This window comes from Myxine glutinosa, chromosome 11 (genome assembly GCF_964187855.1).
Source record: "Myxine glutinosa chromosome 11, kmMyxGlut1.1, whole genome shotgun sequence".
Taxonomy (NCBI): Eukaryota; Metazoa; Chordata; class Myxini; order Myxiniformes; family Myxinidae; genus Myxine; species Myxine glutinosa.
The window spans coordinates 98,671,347-98,691,551 of record NC_136271.1 but is presented as its reverse complement, the minus strand read 5'-3'; the positions used below and the strand labels follow the sequence as shown (position 1 = coordinate 98,691,551).

The following is a 20,205-nucleotide window of genomic DNA, read 5'->3' as shown; positions in this document are numbered from 1 at the left end:
ATTTTCAAGAGAGTCAGAGAGATCATTGATGAAGACCAGAAAAAACACAGGGCCCAGAACACTACCTTGGGGAACTCCAGCCTGAACAGGAAGAGGAGATGAGAGAAACCCATTCAGGGCCACACGTTGACTACGACCAGAGAGGAAGTCCGCCAGCCATGCGTGGAGATTTCCATGGATACCAAAGGAGGAGAGTTTGGTGAGCAGAGCAGGGTGCCAGACCGTATCGAAGGCACGTGAAATGTCAAGGGAGACAGCTCTAATTTCCTGTTTGGCGTTGAGGACCTCCATCCATTGTTGAGAAAGCAGAAGCAGCATGTCCAGAGTAGAGTGACCAGGTCTGAAACCAAATTGATGATCAGAGATCAAGCCATTGGAGAAGAGGAAAGATTTAATATCTGAAGCAATGATGGATTCCATGACTTTGCTGATAATTGGGAGAAGGCTGATTGGTCTGTAGTTGCTGGGATCTGTTTTTGCACCTTTTTTGTGCAAACCGGTGATGTTGGCTGATTTTCCAAGCAGATTAATGAATACCAAGATCGGATGTTCATAGGTGTAATCATAAAAAAAGTCAGATTATCAAGTAAGCACAATCAAGTTTCCTTTCTTGTGTTGGGGAGAAACATCATTTTTGGCAAATCTCACTGCAATGTTCACCAAGAATAGGAAGGTGCAGCAAGAATGCTTGCCTGCATGCTGGTAAAACTGTTTTGCTCGGTTTGGTATTTATTGTGGAATTGGAAACTAATATTCCTGCGAACTGCAAACACAGATCCTCACTGTGTCTTCCTGTTTCTTACAGGGCAATCCAGTGGGACAGAGTGGCCTAGCGATGGCATACCTCTATGGCAGAGGAGTGGGTGTGGTGAGTAACCATAATGTTTTTGGGTTTTTTTTTACCAATTTTCACCCGATTGACCTGAAATTTAAAGAATTTGCACATCGGGTCACAGAATTGGTTCATGAATCAAAAGCTAGAAGCCGATATATATATATATATATATATATATATATATACATGTATTTTTTTTTTAAATCTAATGCTGAAATGGCGAGGCTGCATAAAATCATCAACTTTCATTTTGTATTTTTTGTTGAACTGTTTTCGTTATTTTGAGCACACGGAAGAAGAAGAAGAAGAAGAAGAAGAAGAAGTCTGATTACAAACACACAAAACACAGACACACAAAACTTTTAGAAAAACTTTTAGTCGTGGTTCTTCAAAGACTGATGCACGTTCCAGGCTGGGAAGGGACAAGAGATGTCTGAATCTGCTGGTTAATTAGCTTGTGAATCGGTGTTTCAAACCACACAACCGCTGTGAATCAGCCTGCTAGAAGTGGCCGAGTAAACCACCACAGGTGATTCACTTCACTTTTCTTAGTGCCTTAATGGCGAAAACCCAAAGAGTTGATCTGCCAATTCTCTACGCACGTATGGAGTTCCTGATGAATCGCTCACAGGTTCTCTTTAACAAACAGGATTTCTAAACAGAACGGGAGGGGGAGGAAGAATAAAGCTGTGGTAAAAGCTGTGGTAAAAGATGTGGTAAAACTGTGGTAAAAAAACTGGTAAAAAAAAAATGTGGTGAAAGCAACTGACACCAATGAATACTAAATAAAACTAGAACGGCACTCAGTAGAGAGCTAGCTCTACTAGCTGGATCCAGATTTGGATCTTCACCAAAATTTAATCGATTCTTCCTTGTCACACACACAACCTGTCCAACAAGTTTCGTCCAAATCCATCCATAACTTTTTGAGATATCCTGCCATGTATCGTTTTTGGCCTTATCTCCCAATGCTGAAGAATCGCTTTTTTAAATTCTAGTAGCCGGATCCGAATCCAGAGCTTCACCAAAATGTAATCCTTTCGTCCTTGTCACATACGTTACATCTCTGCCAAATTTTGTCTGAATCCGTCCACAACTTTTTGAGATATTTTGTTCACAAACTGTTGGACAAACAAAGACAGACAGGGGTGAAAACATAACCTCCATCCACCTTGGGTGGCAGACGTAACAATGTGTTCCCGGAACTGTCAGTTTAAATGAATATGGCCTTTTTCTTATTCATTCGGGGGTAACGAGACTGATAGAGGAGAGGATGAGATGGAAAGACACTTGTGGTGTGAGTGGGCAGTGCTCGCTCACGGTCTTGGTGCCAATCGGGCCGGCACGCTGCTGTCTGGGGTGGCTTGATCATGTAGCTCCCTCTGGCTTTGTGGAACCACACACCTTGAACAGCCCTTTAGCCATACACAGTGAAGGGAGCGCCTGGGAACGGACTTAGCACCAACCAGGAACCCACAACCACCTGGGGGCCAGGCCTAGACACAAACTCTTGGGCATGGGAGGACAATAACTTTCTAGACATTTCACTCGACACTGCCTCTTTAATCACAGCAATTCCATCACCCTTATTCTAACATGCACTTAGAAATAGCTATTCTACTCTATCCGCATTTACCCCTTAGACCAGATCCATAACAATATCTATTAAATACCTTCTGCTTGTCCTAAATCACACTCCTTATCTCCATGCTCATCTGTTATGGTCTCTTTCTGCCCTCTAGCCTCACTGGAATATATTTTTTTCCTGTACAATGCACATTTTCTCCTTGAAGGTTACCCATTTCTCTGATGCTGGTTGCTTTCTTATTAGCTTGTCCCAATCATTAGCACCTAACTTAATCCTCATCCCCTCAAAGTTTGCTTTTCTGAAATGTAAGTCTTACTTTTACGCTCATTAACTCCAAATATTAGTACGGTACAATCCTTGCACATCCTGTGTGATGGTCACTTGCCCCAAAGTGCTTTAACCACCGAGGTGGCTGTTCAGATTACTTAAATGTCTAACATATTACACACACTCTTTTGACGTATCTACAAACTGACTTAAAAAGCAATCCTGGTCGAGATCTCAAAATTTCTCGTATATGCTTGCGTGTACCCTTCCACCTACCCCCTCCTCTCATGCTTCCACCCTTGCCTACCGACTCACCTCAAATTCCCTTTCCGCATGCCACTGCTGTACATTGGCCTGGCCGCGCCGTGCCCCAGCTGTGCATCAGCCCGCCCGCCCTCCCGTGCCCAGCTGTGCATCAGCCCGCCCGCCCTCCCGTGCCCCAGCTGTGCATCAGCCCGCCCGCCCTCCCGTGCCCCAGCTGTGCATCAGCCCGCCCGCCCTCCCGTGCCCCAGCTGTGCGTCAGCCCGCCCGCCCTCCCGTGCCCCAGCTGTGCGTCAGCCCGCCCGCCCTACCGTGCCCCAGCTGTGCGTCAGCCCGCCCGTCCTCCCGTGCCCCAGCTGTACGTCAGCCCACCCACCCACCCGCCCGTGCCCCAGCTGTACGTCAGCCCACCCACCCGCCCGTGCCCCAGCTGTACGTCAGCCCACCCACCCGCCCGTGCCCCAGCTGTACATCAGCCCACCCACCCGCCCGTGCCCCAGCTGTACGTCCGTCGGCCCACCCGTGCCCCTGCTGTACGTCGCCCTGCCGGCCCGTGCCCCTGCTGTACCTTTCTCCCCTCCCCCCAACATCCCTACCCACCCCCGTCCATCGGGGCCACCCTCTTGTACCCACCTTTGCATTCTCCCACACAGGCACTGTGTGTATGTACCTGTGTGTACTCATTTAATATAGCACCCAAGTGTGAAAGGGGTCACCTACACAAATAACCTGGCATGGCTCTGCATTGTTTAGATCCTCTGTCCTTGTTTTGTCAGCATTTAGGCAAAAACTAAGTCTGTGAACGCTTGAGTGACATATCCCATTTATATAACAGCTTGTAATCACTTACTGATTTGTACAAAAATGTAGTGTTGTGGTTGCATGGGCTAGATTTTTCACGGTATTATAGAATTGGGTGAGTGTTGTTTTTTAGATTGTGGATTGACTCTTCAAACCTCTCCTTCTGTTTGAGCTTTGCATGACATGGCACAACCACAATCACTTTCTTGGTGTGTCCGGCCTGCAGAATTACGAGCTCGCTTTAAAGAACTTCCAGATGGCAGCAGAACAAGGCTGGGTTGATGGACAGCTGCAGCTGGGAACTATGTACTACAGTGGGTGGAGGCACGCACACTTACTCATGGCTTTGCTCTCTGTTAGGTGTAAAAACCACGTCCTCATTATTATTGTGTTTTTAAGCTGCACCAGAAATTCACTTCCCAACCCAATTTGGGCCTGCTTTATCAGGGTGCTTCCTCTGTTTTAGACATCGTTGTTCTGCTGATCTACTCAAAATATCAATTGGCATTCTTTCCCCTAACAAAGGCAAACACGATTGGATAACGTTCAGTCAGGTGTTTCACTGTGCTTCCATAAGAATTTCTTTTCCTTGGCATGACTAATTGTCATTCGACTTCTCCCTTTCCTCGAACCACAAGTCATTTTTTCATAATCTTGATTTGATCTACATCTTCCTCCTCTCTTACCCACCTTTTCCCATCCCCTTTTCTTTTTGTTCCACCTCCTCAACTCAACACTTCAATCCCGCCTGACCACCAGATGGCATGGGAGTGACTAGGGACTACAAGATGGCTATCAAATATTTCAACCTGGCTTCACAGTTAGGCCATGTGTTGGCTTACTTTAACCTGGCACAGATGCATGCGACAGGCATCGGCGTGATGCGCTCCTGCCACACTGCTGTTGAGGTGAGAGTGGAGACCCACATACATCTATCTGTCTTGAGCAGGTACAACGACCTAAATTGTGTCCGTGGCTGTTCGACATTTAAAAAGCCCCGTTTGCCTTTTTATGATGATGACTACAAACAGTAAAATCTTAAAATGTTTTTTTGACATTAACAATTTTGTTGAAGAGCTGCTGAACTAAATGTCCCAAATCCAATCCTTGTACCTTCATTACCACTTGAATCTATGGTTTGCAGCTGTATAAGAACGTTTGTGAGCGGGGTCGCTGGGCCAAGAGGCTGATGTCTGCCTACAATGCGTACCGTGCGGATAATGTGGACTCTGCACTCGTTCACTACCTCCTGCTGGCGGAGCAGGGATACGAGGTTGCACAGAGCAATGCAGCGTACATCCTTGATCGCAGTATGTTTCATTGAGGGGGTGGGGTGCAGTAGATTGAGTAAGAGGTTCTTCATCTTCTGATTTACCACACAGGTACTCTATCACGGAGTGTCTGTGCCACCGAAGCAACTTCCTGGGCAAGGGTTATGCTGGGTGGTTTGCCATTGCCTTCCCAACAGTAGTTTAGGGCAGAAATTTACATTTTGTTCAGGGTGCCGGCGATAGCTCGCCTACTCTTCGTGAAGGACACCGTGGGGATCTTTAACATCCACCAACTATTGTCGGAAGATGGGACGCCACACATTGATGAATCGCCCAATCTGTGAAGCATTAGGATAATAGTTTATAGCTGGGTCAGGATTCAAACTCAGGCCAGACAACTTAGAGGAGAGTGTGGATACCTTAAGGTCATCCTTTCTGCTGAGGTCATACCTTAACGCACTGTTAATAATAATCAAAGTGTGATTCCATGTTGCACCGGGTATGTATTGTTATTTACGTTAAAAATGTATAATAAAAGTAGAGTGAATCCAGAAAGATCATGCCCGATGTCCCTGAACGGTGTAAAATATAATCAGACATACAATAATTACCTCTAAAAGAGTGAAAAAATGAAGTTTGGAGCCATTTTACTTCACGTCTCGCCGAGCCTATTATTTAATTCAAAATCTTTTTTCATAATTTTGTTCAGATTTCACTCTAGATTTCGACATAATTATTTAGGCCATGGGTTCCGATTGTGAAATATGGAATCGGATTTTGAATATAAGCTTTTAATAATCCTATATGATACATTATTCAAGCTTGCCAGGAGCCAATCACATTGCACCTCACCTCACACCAGCCAATCAGCGTAACTGCGAATGGACGAACAGGTACCCATCTCTGTTTTAAATACATAAATATATATCAATGGAGTATGGTAGTCCTCCATGTAGAGGGATGATCATGGAAAAAAAAAAAACGTTTTGGGGGCACGAATGATTGAACCATTCACAACCGTTCACTTTCCATCCCCCCCCCCAACTCCCACCCCCCCCCCCCCCCCCCCCGAAAAAACCGAGAAAAAAATCAACAGAAACTAAGAAACAACTATTTCAAACGTGTACAAACAGAGGAATGGAATCCATACCTAAATAATTAAACGTTTAAAACAGTGAGTGTATTATATTTGCTAATATTATGAGAAGCCTGGTGTTGGCTTAGCGGTTAGGGTGCAGGCTTGGGATCCTAGGATCCTGAGTTCAAATCCCGGTCGATCGCTGAATTAACACCAGGACGGTTGACTCAGCCTGTCATCCTTCCGAGGTCGGCAAATTGAGTACCAGCTTGCTGGGATGAATGATCCGGTGTGTACCCCGATTTAGAATAGGTACACAGTATCCCTGCGCATCGAAGAGGCGACTAAGGGTTGGCGTCAGGAAGGGCATCCGGCCATAAAAACATTGCCTCAAAACAGGGCCCCGTGAGGTCATGGGGCCCGCAAGGCCAACCCCGACTCTCGCGGGGAAAATGGCCTTAAAACGATCATTCATTCATTCATTCATTATGATAAAATGCTTATAATTATCTTCGCACCACTCGCACAAATACAAATCGTGACATTAACTGATGGGAAGCTCTAAATTTCCTGGTCAAGCGATTGTGAAGCCGGGCGGCGAGGCCATCTTCTAGCCTCCAAAAACGTTATACAATCTCAAAAAATGCTGCTTCAGTGGGTGATACACACTGATGTCTGTATACAATCTCATTGATCTGTAGACGTGTATTTTGTATTATTTATTAACTCCATTATATATTCCCCCGAAAAAAAAAAGAAACGAGGGGAAAAACTTTTTTTTAAGAAATGTAAAAACAGAGGGATGAAATCTCAAAAAACAATCAAACAAGGTAGAAATGCCACCACAATCTTATGGATTACACCACAACATTTTTGACATTCCATCACAATCCCACAACAACAAAAATCAAGACTCTCTAGTCACCTTCACTCTTTCATTCCTCTTTTCTCCTGCCTTTGGAACAAACTCCCTCACTCTCTTCAATCCCACTCCTCCCTCCAGGTCTTTAAAACAGCTGTTCACCACCATCTCTTATCTTCCCCCATCCAAAACCTTGATCTTGACAAAAAAAACAACTCGATTTAGTCCATTTTAAATTCAGGCTGCAACACAACAAAATGTGAAAACAGTCAAGGGGTGTGAATACTTTCTGAAGGCACTGTACTAGAGCAAAATGGACATATCATTCGGGAGACGTCGATAGCAAGAGACTCTGCACTCGTTCACTACCTGCTGCCTGCCGGCAGAGTAGAGATATGACGTTGGACAGAGCAATGCAACGTATGAGTGCAGAGTCCAGTCCCCAGGCCCTTTTACTTATTGTTGTTCATACTAACATTAGAATTGCTGTTTTGAGCAAAGGTATAATGTGGATCATGATTATTATGTCATGAACAGGTGACTGTGTTCTCTCTGTGAAATAAGCTGGTTCAGGAGTTGTTTATTGCCTTCATAAATAGTGCTTAGGGAAACTGTCCAGTAAAAATTACGGAAAATTCTTCACGGCTGATCAATGTCTCAAATTCGATCCTCATCTCTGTTGTTTTACTCTTCTCCTTCACCTTTAATCTTTGGGGAGACTTGACCATTTACGTTTTATTTACTTGACCCAAGTGTGCATAACTTGAGCTGCTTTACTCAATTATTTTGTTCTCCATTTTTATCTGGGTTATGCTCATTGTATTTGTGTTATTACCTTCCTTCCCCTTGTGTCCGCTTGTGCAGAAGAATCACGGATTGTGAGTGAAAGTGATACTTATCCACACGCTCTACTGCATTGGAATCGCGCAGCCATTCAGGGTATGCCTGATTTATTTTATTTATTTATTTTCACTGTAATCTCCCCTTCTCCATATTTTTATTGTTTTTGACCCATTTATCCATTCCTCATCTTTCATAATATCAACTGCTGAATTTTATTTCCACCTTGCATTGTTGCCTACTTTATTCAACCCTTCCTTTATATCCCCTTCCCCTCTCCCCTTCCCCCGCAACCCATTTTGCCTGCAAAGCTCAAGGGTTTTCTGTCACTAGCTCGCCCTCACCTTTCCCATTACTCCCTCTATCGTCGTCGTCTAGGTTATGCCGCAGCTCGCCTTAAGCTTGGAGACTACCACTACTATGGCTACGGTACAGCAGTAGATTATGAAGCGGCTGCAATACACTACCGACTGGCATCAGAGCAGCAACATAATGCACAAGCCATGTTCAACTTGGCATACATGCATGAGCAAGGCCTCGGAATGAAGCAGGTATACGATTGACACCCTCACATCAGGTGTTTTTCAGAGCCTTTACGTGTGATTTATTATTATTATTACTGATTGTTGTTCCCAAGTTGTCATGACAACTGTAGCACCAAATTGTCTCAAACCTTTTGTGAGTTGTTAGAAAACCCTTTTTGAGGCAATATTTTTATGTCCGGATGCCCTTCCTAACGCCAACCCTTAGTCGCCTCTTACGATGTGCAGGGATACGGTGTACCTATTCTAAATCGGGGTACGCCACGGGATCATTCTTCCCAGCAAGCTGGTACTCAATTTGCCAACCTCGGAAGGATGACTGGCTGAGTCAACCCCCTTGACGTTAATTCGGCGATCGACCAGGATTTGAACTCAGGATCCTAGGATCCGAAGCCGGCACCCGAACTACTAAGCCAACCCCAGGCTATTATTAAGGCATACATGACGAACTCAAACTAAAGCTGCTAAGACGCAATAAAGCTAACCCTTTGCCATGGTGGTTTACTTATATACAAGCTGCAAGTTTATACAGTTGTCGTACTTGCCGTTTGCTACATTTTGCCTTGACATCTTGAACCACTATTTCTGCAGAAAAAAATACCTACATCACCATGATGTTTGAAAATGCTACACTTCCTTTTTATATTTCCATTTTTTTAAAACACTTTTCTTTAGTTTTCAATCACATCATACTACATTGTTGTGTGAATGATCCTTAGGGGTTAATAAAACTGCTTAGTATAACGATAGTTACTACCTGTTGGAGACTACAAGTCTGTTCTTCCTCTGTCTGTCCGTCTCACCGATGGTTTTCTGCACTTTTTTCCCTTTACCCTTTAATATATTCAACTAAAACTTGGAACATGGTTTATTATGATAAGGTGCAGAACAAGTTTGAGTTTTGGGAAGTTTCACCAATTTTTCACGGAGTCAATTTTCTTTCCATTTTCATGGATTTCTGGACTTAGAAATTATTGCATATTATACATGGGTCGGCTTTCCAGACTTTTCCCCCTAACCCTTCAACATATTGAACTGAAACTTGGTAGGGGATATGTATTGCAAATACATTTTTCCCCTCTTGTTTGTTCGTGTTTTCGTCATGAAATTATTGTGAGTTTAGATATGTGTCGCGAAACGTACAGGTGAAATGTTGGCTTTCTCTATACTACTGTTATTTCCCCTTCAAACCTCGGCCTGTGTGTTTTTGTTGTTTTCCTCTGTTTACATGTCCTTCCAAAGTGCACACAAGACCGTTAAAGTGCAATATGCCACCAAGGAGAATGTGCAGGTATAGCGAATCTGCATTGAGAAAGCCGACAATTTGCGTCATCACAGGAGCTGATTGTAAAGGCGAAACATCGAGGAGGCCGGCAATTAGCTTCACCACAGGAGCTCACACAGCACGGCACGGGGCTTATTAGTTGCTCAAGCAGATTGACCGTTAACAGGTGCTGGCGCAGAGAGACACTAACGCAAGAGAGTTACAATTAGGCTGGAGGAGAGGGAGCTTTTTGGAGGAATGGCTGTCGTGCAGAAGGGAGGCGAGTGCCTGAGACCGGCAGAGAAAATCTTTGGGTGTGCCGGAGCTGTCAATATTTTATCAATAGAACAAAGAGGGATTTGAGGGGAGCGACAGTTACGTAACTGAGAAGTTTTTACGCTGGATTGGGCCATAGAGCTGCCGACGCGTCTAATGCTGCTCCAGGACTCCTGCACGGCTTGCCTCTGGGTTTGAAAGCGATCTCTCGACATTGTTGTTTGTATTCCCTTTACACTATCCTCATTGAGTGAATGAGCGGGCCCTAAGATGAGAACGATTAAGAAATCTGCAACGCTTGGTTTGTTTGAGGGCGGTATGATTCGGTAAGGGTTAACAGCTTTTATTACTGATTCATTTATATTGGTTTATTTATTACATACTGGTTTTTGTTGTTGCTTTATGTAATCTTTCTTCCGTGACATTTGCTCGTCAAATAAATATACCTGGTCTCGGGTTGGATATGGCTCATGGTAGTCTCATTTCATGATCTTGTGTGATTTCAATGTCATTTGACCAGCCGGCTCAGACCATGGTTGCTCGGTCAGATCTGCACATCACCTGGTTAAGTCCGCAGTCGCACAGAGTATTGTAACGTGACAAACAGGTCCAGTAACTTGCTCTGTCCCGTGGACTTAGCTGGTGGTTGTAGTCGCTTTGAAACGACCTGTGGAACTTTAACCGGGTAACCAGAATGGGCAGCGGCCGTAACAATATATATAATAGAGATGGGTATTGAAGTCATAATAAAATACTACAAATTTCTGCAGGAAAACCATCGACGTCAAATAAGTAGGGGAGTTGTCTGTGTCTGTGTGATTTTACTTCTGTGCACTCCGAAACTGAATGAGTTGGAATCTGGTGTTTGTATTTGTGGGACGCACATCGTGTTTTAGGGGCTAAAATTAAATAAAAATCATATTCTCGTGGGTTCAGGATAAAATAGGTCATAAAAGTGGAGGATTTAACCTGTCTGTATGGAGGGGCTCTTTGCTCGTGCCTTCGAATTAGCTCTTCTAGTAACTAGGCCCAACATTGACCACAGCATTTTCTCAACTTCTTCCATCACAAGAAGTGTTTTAAAGTCACCTTGAATAAAATGGGACTCTATCTACCAGCAGCTAAATTACACTTTTTCATACAAGAAGCATCAATGTAATGTACTGATGTCGATAACAAAATGGTCTTGAGCAAGAATGATTTGGTATAGTGGAAGCTGTCACCATTCTGAAACGTTACACATTTAAATTCTGTTTGTATCTGGGAATATAACTTTATAATTCCTTGTACTGCAAATCTTTATCTTGTTGACATCGTTTTGTTTAAAAAAATATTCTTTTTTCTCTGCCTCCATCCAGGATATCCACTTAGCAAAGCGTTTCTATGACATGGCTGCCGAAGCAAGCTCTGATGCACATGTCCCTGTGTTCCTTGCTGTGTGCAAGTTAGGCCTGCTCTATGTATACGACTACCTCAGACAGGACCACGTAAGTCATCCTGCTCCACGCATCCCTATTAGCTAATGGCCTAGGCAGTGTTTCTAAATGATGTTTCCTGTTCTGGATATGTTCATTCATTACTATACATAGTATAGTTATGTATTGTCTCAGTGCTCTGACTCACGAACAACGCGTCCAGGATGCCTGCGTTCTAACATTCATCCCCTCCCAATTAAACTTCAAAAGATCCAGGCTGACTGCACACCTGAACTCTTGTTCCTCGCTTTTCTCGTGTATTGAACGGTCTTCCTGAGGCCGTTCTATCCCTCTCTTCTCTCCAGGGCTTTGAGCAGGTGGTGCACCCTCTTTATTCAAAATCCTTTTATTACCTCTGCCACCAAAGGTGGATAGAGGTTATGTTTTCACCCCTGTCTGTCTGTCCGTTTGTGAACAAAATATCTGAAAGTTGGAGACGGATTCGGACGAAATTTGGCAGAGATGTAGGGTATGTGACGAGGACTAAATGGTTAGATTTTGGTGAATATCCGGATTCGGATCCGGCTACTAGAATTTTTTAAGTGATTCTTCACCATTGGGAGATAGGGCCAAAAACGATACATAGCAGGATATCTCAAAAAGTTGTGGACGAATTTGGATGAAACTTGGTGGACCAGTTGGGTGTCTGACAAGGACGATTCGATTCGATTTTGCTGAAGATCTGAATATGTATTCGGATATGAGAATTATTTAATTTTTTAAGTGATTCTTCACCATTTGGAGATGGGGCCAAAAACTATACATAGCAGGATATCTCAAGAAGTTAAGGATGGATTTGGACGAAACTTGTTGGACAGGTTGTGTGTGTGACAAGGAAGAATAGATTCAATTTTGGTGAAGATCCGGATCCAGCTCGTATAATTTTTAAAGTGATTCGACACCATTGAGTGATATTGCCATCCAGGCGGAGGTATGCTCTCTATTGAGTGTCGTTCTAGTTTGTTTGTTAACTAGGTTCCGCCAGTATCGTATTTTTTTTCTTTCTGATATCGATATATCGGTAGGCTCATACCCGGTTTCTGTCAGTATGAAAAAAAAAAAAAAAGTATTGTATGCAGGTTCCAAGAATATGTAATTGGTCCATTACGTATTCATATATGACGTACACATCATTGACGTGCAGTAATTCACGGCATACATCATGAGCTCGATCTTTAAAATGATGGCAAATTGTTTGGATGATAGAGAATTTGTTGATAAAGAGTAAAAACGGGTTCATTGTTGTCCTTCGCTTACTTTATTCTTGCAGAATAATTTCTAAAGAGAATAGTTGATGACAATTAATATTTAATCGTGTGTAGCAGTGAGTGCTCGGCTAGCTAGCTCAGTAAAAAGCTAGCTCGGTGCCCGATATTTGCACACTCGATGACGACATGTACAAGAACAATATCGGAACAGACCTTCCCCCTCCCCAAGCGATAAGCTGTTGTTTATCCAACACGACAATGGTAGCACCAATGACCGCCATTTTTTTTTGACCCTCGCCAGAGGAGAGGGTATTGTCCCCCCGTCGCACCGCGGAGCGAAAGGGGGACTATGGTTTTCCTCTCCGTCCGTTTGTGCGTGCGTGCATGCGTGCGTAAGCGAAGGACCGAATTATAATTTGGTGTGTGGGTGCAACCCACGTCAAAATCCAAGATGGCCGCCGCCATGTACGTCTGAACCTTGTGAGCAGAATATCTTGAAAAATAAGCGAAGTACCAACTTCTAATCTGGTGTGTGGGTGTATCGAGGCACAAGGAAGAAAGCTATTAAAAATTGGGTCGCCACGTCAAAATCCAAGATGGTCGCCACCATATACATGTCTGAACCTTGTGAGCGAAATACCTTGAAAAATAAACGAACTACTAACTTCTAATCGGGTGTGTGGGTGTATCTACGCATAAGGAAGAACGCTATTGAAAATTGGGTCGCCACGTCAAAATCCAAGATGGCCGCCGCCATGTATGTCTGAACCTTGTGAGCGGAATATCTTGAAAAATAAGCGAAGTACCAACTTCTAATCTGGTGTGTGGGTGTATCTCGGCATAAGGAAGAACGCTATTGAAAATTGGGTCGCCACGTCAAAATCCAAGATGGCCGCCACCATATATATGTCTGAACCTTGTGAGCGAAATATCTTGAAAAATAAACGAACTACTAACTTCTAATCTGGTGTGTGGGTGTATCTACACATAAGGGAGAACGCTATTGAAAATTGGGTCGCCACGTCAAAATCCAAGATGGCCGCCTTGCGTCTTCCACTTTGTCAACTCGCATCACTTCAACGACGGGGGACCTAGGCGTAACGCCTGTTGCATTTGAATTTGAAGGTCTGTTTGTCCGCACAGAATAAATATGATTTTCTCTGCAACCGTTGGTCCGATTGACAGGGAATTTTCACCGTAGAATAGAATTTCGAATTTTCACCCTAGCCTCCTCCTGTAGAATTTTTAAAATAATAATTATAACGTCATAGGTTGCATGGTGCGTGCGCCATCTTGGAGAAACCGAAAAAAAATTGCACCTATCTCTGAAAGCGTTGCATAGGAAAAATTGAGACATGGCTCATTGAAAAGAACTCTCCATGGGGAATACAACAAACAACAACATGCATTTTAAGGCCATTTCCCCTGCTTGAGCGGGGGTTAGCCTTGCGGTCCCCATGACGATCTTCTCCATATTGCCCTATTTTCTGCATCTCTCCTTGTTAACCCCCTTGCCCGCATTTCTTCTTCCACCATCTTTAGCCAAGTCTTTCTTGGTCTTCCCCGTCCTCTACTTCCTTCTACATTCATTTCCATCACTCTTCTCAACCAGTCACTTTCATCCTTCCTCAACACATGACCAAACCATCTCAACCTGTTCCTCTTCACAGCATCAATCACAGGCTCTATTCCCATCATCTTTCGCAATTCATCATTTGTCTTCCTCTCTCTCAACGATACTCCGCACATCCACCGCACACCCACCGAACCATTCGCATTTCCACCCTTTCCAGCCTCCGTTGCTGCTCTACATTCATGACCCATGTCTCGCTCCCATAAATCATAACACTTCTCACACATGCAGCATACACCTTTCCCTTCAACTTCAACGACACTCCCCTCCTCATCAGCACGCCACTCAGTTCCCGAAACTTCTTCCATGCACATCTCACTCCAGCAACCGTTGCCGTGTCTGATCCACCTTCTCCATTCAGCATGTCTCCGAGGTAGCAAAATGTTTTCACACCTTCCAGCTTCACGCCGTCTCCAAGATCCAACTCAACATTTCCTCCATCTGCAGCTCCCTCTGTGCACACCTTACATTTGAATGTAGTTGCCACACTGGTTAATGACCCTCTCAGACCACTACATTTTTGATGAACCCACTCAGCACACATTGTACATTGAATGGAGTTCACTCCGACACCCTTCCTGCACACAGCACATGGCCACTTCCCAGTTCTTTCCACCTCACCACATGCTTTACCACGTGCCATCACCTTCGTCTTTCCTATATTCACCTTCAGACCTTTTGTCTCCACACATTCCTTCCACTTGTTCATCTTTTCCTTCAGCCCATCCATACTTTCCGCAATCAACACCAGATCATCTGCATACAACAACTCCCACAGTAAACCATCCTTTACGTTCTGAGCCAGCACCTCTATCACAGCTACAAATAGTAGTGGACCTAGTACCGACCCCTGATGCACTCCCACCTTCACCTCAAACTCACCACTGTTCCCGTCCTTCGTCCTTTCAGCTGTGCGCGCTCTTTTGTACATTGCCATCACTACTCTGATCAACCATTCCTCCACTCCTAACTTCCTCAATGCCCATGTCAATACTTCGCGTGGAACCCTATCGAATGCTTTCTCCAGATCAACAAACCCAAGAAACAACTTCTTCCTCTTCTCGGTGTACTTCTCCTGCAACTGCCTCACAATAAAGAGCGCGTCTGTCATTCCTCTTCCTGGCATAAATCCAAACTGCATTTCGTCGATCTTCACCTTCTTCCTTATCCTCCTCTCCAACACCCTTTCCAATACCTTCATTCCATACTCCAATAACTTTATCGCTCGGTACGAGCCACACTCCAGAGGGTCACCTTTCCCCTTGTATAGAGGGACGAGGGTACTCGGTTCCCAATCCACTGGAATGCGAGTGGGGAATAAAATATGGGGAATAAAATATGTTGATGATGTCATGTGGGTTCCTCCATTGTGACCTCATAATTCGACAAGTGCAAAATTTTATCCAATCAAGATGAAATTTCTTGAGCATCATCTCGGGATAAATTGGGGGAGAAAATAATATTAACGTCATCGGTCACGTGGTTCGGCCGCCATACTTGTTTCAACCCAAAATCCTTAAACACTAAAAACATGTCCTGGCAAGGGTCTGCAGTCTGATTGCTCTTTCGTGTTTTTAAAGTGATGGAGCAGCTAAATGTTTGGTCACTTGTATATGTACTGTACTTGTTTCTGCACCATACTGATGGTTTGCTATAAGGCCAGTGACATAAATGTGTGTTTGTTGATATGGTGCATGTTTGCAGTTGAGGAATCTTTTCTTCCATTTATTTATTTTTGCCCTGTGAGGAGGCAGCCACCAGGGGGTTACTCGACTGAGTCGTAACTAATGATACCACTTAAATGTTGGTGTGCCAGTGATGATCTTGTATTCCTTCGTATGGGAAGGTAAAACTATTTATTCTCTTGTACCTTGGCAGCTGAGCGACATGGTAAAGGAGGTTGATTTGGACAAGTTGCTGGGAACGGAGTGGGACCTCTACCTGATGACCGTCCTTGCTCTCTTACTGGGAACAGTTATTGCTTACAGACAGAGGCAGCAGCAACCACTTATTCAAGCTCAGCCTCAACCTCAACCCCAGCCTCAACCTCAACCTCAACCCCAGCCTCAACATCAACCACAGCCTCAGCATCAAACCCAACAGCAACCTCAAAGCCAGCCACAGTTGCAGTCACAACCTCAACCTACAACCCAACAAGATCAACAACAAGAACAACAACCTCAAAATCAACTGCCACTGCAATCTCAACCCCAGCCTGAAACTCAGACTCAGTCAGGACTTCCGAGGCCAGATCAGGATGAAACTCCCCAGTCGTGATTGCAGGCAGAGAGGACTGAATTCCCAATGAAGACCCAACCACAATTAATTGTCAGAATTCTGCTCAAATATTACCCTTCCTTTCATCCCCCCTCAAGCTGTATCGTTCTCTCCACTGCTGCCATCCTTATCACCAAGCTTTACTCTATCAGTTATAACCTCCCCATGATGTAACAGGAACCGGTTCTGCTTTAAAAGTGAAATTTTTAGCACGGTTATGGAGTTGAACTTTATGCTGGCTTGTCCGCCACACTCATCCATTTCCCCCACTCCTTCACTTACTCACTCTTCAATCATGGCCTTGAGTCCTACACAGAAAATGAAAGGAAATGTGAGAGGGAGTAAAGTAAAGGGCAGTTAACCATTCACAGACTTTAATAGCAGGTTTTGGAGATTGTATACAAACAGCTTTGGACTATCGGTGAACGATCACTGGAAATGAAACAACAAAGGTTCAAAAGAGCAGTAAATTGGCAATCCGAAGCACCTTGCCATGCACGTTTGAATCCAGCCACACGCTGAAGCGGTTTTGTTTGTCTGAACCCCATGCGGTTGATTGTTTGAGAGCGATAAACACGTCCGTGTGACGTTCGCCAGTGTGTGACACTCACCGGTGTGAACGCAAGCATTTTGGGGGAAGGCGGAAAAATTGGAAATGCAAATTTGTGCCCAATTACAATTTTTTCATTCAATGAATTGGAAATTATATTGAAAGCTACTTGTTTTGTGGTTCTAATCTTTTTGGGCAGACACATTGACTTGGAGTGAGGTGGAGGTCAGCGTGTTGATGAAGGTAATGAATTATTGTGAAAAAAAAGTGAAACGACAGAAAGAGCTTTTTATGATGACCGTCAACTCAGCACCAATCACTGGGTGAGATCAGGTCTTCTCAGGTGAATCTCATGAGCCATGCCGTGCACTCGCTTGTGAGGTTAACCCGAGGGGTCTTTTGGGTGGCGCCCAAGCAAGGTGGAGGTGTGGCTTTCCACAGATAATTCGCTCCAGTGTATGGCCGGCTTAAACGTTCCAAAGTTTGAACTCCTATCACTGCTTGTGTAGGCCTTTCAACTTTTGTCCTCATTTCTTTTGTTGAATACTTTAAAAGATATATATATAGGAGATCCTTTTGATTGATTTGTATAGTTGTGCTGAAGTCTGGGGAGGATTCGGCTTTATTGTGACCAGTTGGATGAGCGATTGTAATATAAGAAAGGGTTTGTTTAAACCCCTGAACCCTCCTCCCCAGAGGTGAAAAAGTTGCATACGGTTGAGTTGTCTCCTGGTGTTTAATTATTTTCAGTTATTAATCTACTTTCATGATTATCCGTCACCAGGTCCTATAATCCATCCCAAAAGTGTTGCGCGTTTTGATGCTGTTAGTTGATTTGACTGTTCCGCACATCCACAACCACACCTTTTTGCAGGTGTGATGGCAAAGGATCTGCTCGTATGGCTTTATAAAGGAAAAGCTGAAAGGAGGGTTGCACTAATGTAGCTGAATGATATCCTCACTAAAATGAACACTTCTTGTTGTGCAGGTAAGCAAATTAGTCATTCCTTAAAGTCAGAAGGTAATTATTATTATTATTGTCAAAATAAATTCATGACCGTTTAATGATTCCGAGATTTGCAGGCGTACACTGGAAAGATTTTGATGAAATTGCCCGTAAAGCAAAATTACCAGGTAAACCAACTTCAATTTTGTCAGTGAGGAAAGAACAATAAAATTGACTGTGCTTTGCATGTTGAGTACGAATGATCCTTTTTATTTGTACTCCTCCGCTGCGGAAAGCGCCGTAGACAAAGTTTTGTATTGTATCTCAAAATATCCTCGGAGTGGATGTAAATGCAATAAATAAATCCTGTGTCGTGCGGTTCCTGAATTGTGCAGTTGCCATTTGTCTTTTGGTTTTAGGTCTCAGCTAACAAAGTCGCCGAAGACATTGTTTTTGGGTTGTCCGTCTGTCGGTGATGGGTTTTCATTACCGCAACAACTTAAGAACGGCTGAAGAGATCCAAGTCAAACTTGGTCCATGTATGTATAATGATTCAAAGATGAACTGATTATACTGTGGTCAAAGGTCCCGTGGGGTAAACATTTTTTTTTTACTGCGCTAACTTGTGAACCAGTGATGGGATTTTCACCAAACTTGGCATAAATATATATTATGATGCAAAGATGAACTGATGAGATTTTGGCGTCAAAGGTCAGAGGTCGTGCCAGGTAAAAATGTGATGCTTGAGAACAGCTGAAAGGATTTAAATCAAACTTGGTGCAAATGTGTATTATGATGTAATAATGTGGGCGGAGGCATATCGGTCAAGGCCGAAGAATGCCATTCTCGATTATTTAGTTTTTTCCCATACACTATATCGAAGGACTAAATCAGCTGTAAATTGTAGCGTTGATGGCAGTGAATCACCATTTTCTATGTGTGAAACATTTTGTGTCATTAATGCTATCCTAGAATGCAAGGCCTACGACACTCGTATCTCCTGTAAATTTACACTTTCACTGTGCTCTACGTCACAGCTAAATTAAAGCTTGACGCTAACCTTTCGTTTGTCTTCTCTAATCTGTGGAGCCGTCTTCCCGATTGTTTCGTGCTATTCCCTTCCGGCCTTCGAATCTGCTACCTACTGCCGCCTCAATTTTTTCTCCCATTTTTACCTTTGTGTTTATAGACCCGCCAAGACCCCGTTCCCCTTTCACATAGCTTCTCCTCTTCGTGCGCTGTGATGCATCCATACATTATTGTGCAGGGATTTCTCCTTTGCCATCTGACCCTTCACTCACTGTTCTTCTCTTCCAGGAGGCTAGACATATGTATTTAAAACAAAAATGGCCTTGTGATTCTCGTTGGCATTTATTACAAGTTCAACAACGACCGTTTCTTATTTCGTCCATTTTGGTTAAACGTAGTTTTTTTTTGTTGTTTTTTTGTATACAGAGTCGAGGCTCGTGAAAGAGCTAACATTTAGCAAATCAAACAAACAAGCAAACAAAGTATATAAAAAGGGGGGCGGTCGACAAGATGGGGAGAGAAGGGGAGGAAGCACACAAACACAACATTTGAGAGCAGGGACATCGGGAGATGTGTGGGAGGGAGAGGGCCTGGGGGGGGGGGGGTGGAGGGGCAGGATAGGTATAAAACGCAAGGACACCAAGGACTTCCAGGAAAGAAGTCGGCACCTCAAAAAGTGGATTTGGGGTGAAATTAGCGGGGGTAGAAAAGATCAAGGTTTTGGATTGGGGAAGATAAGAGATGGTGGTGAACAGCCGTTTTAAAGACCTGGAGGGAGGAGTGCGATTGAAGAGAGTGAGGGAGTTTGTTCCAGAGGTGGGAGAAAAGAGGAATGAAGGAGTGAAGGTGAGCAGAGAGTCTTGATTTTGGCAGTTTAACCATAAGAGGGTTGCAGGCAGATCTTGTGCGACCTGCAGGAATACTTGGGGGACAGAGCCCAGAGAGAGCTGGGGGAGCAAGGCCGGAGAGGAGTCGGTAGAAGACGGAAAGACCACCAACCTGCCTGCGGTGAGTAAGTGAAAGGCCCTCGGAGATAGCGTCATCGCGGGAGATTCCAATGATTCTCAAAATGGTTGGTTGGTGGTTTTGGATGTGTGAGAACTTTATCCATTGGCAATTTGTCAGGGTGGGACTTCAAACAAGCCTTGCATCATATTCCCATTTGCAGACAAGTGAGCATCACCTATTGTGTAGCCACCTT

The 20,205-nt window shown here is 44.0% G+C and overlaps 1 protein-coding gene across 2 annotated transcripts in view; it reads left to right on the top strand.

Moving 5' to 3' along the window:
• Positions 1-18,362, top strand: part of SEL1L (SEL1L adaptor subunit of SYVN1 ubiquitin ligase) — a 55,672-nt gene extending 37,310 nt beyond the window's left edge. For both annotated transcript variants that reach the window (XM_068131432.2, XM_068131433.2), the window contains exons 14-21: positions 806-868; positions 3,980-4,067; positions 4,513-4,661; positions 4,898-5,063; positions 7,829-7,903; positions 8,183-8,355; positions 11,245-11,373; positions 16,081-18,362. In XM_068131432.2, coding sequence (XP_067987533.1) covers positions 806-868; positions 3,980-4,067; positions 4,513-4,661; positions 4,898-5,063; positions 7,829-7,903; positions 8,183-8,355; positions 11,245-11,373; positions 16,081-16,479 — 1,242 coding nt within the window. In that variant the 3' untranslated portion in view covers positions 16,480-18,362. The remainder of the gene's footprint in view (positions 1-805; positions 869-3,979; positions 4,068-4,512; positions 4,662-4,897; positions 5,064-7,828; positions 7,904-8,182; positions 8,356-11,244; positions 11,374-16,080) is intronic.
• Positions 18,363-20,205: the final 1,843 nt, after the last annotated feature.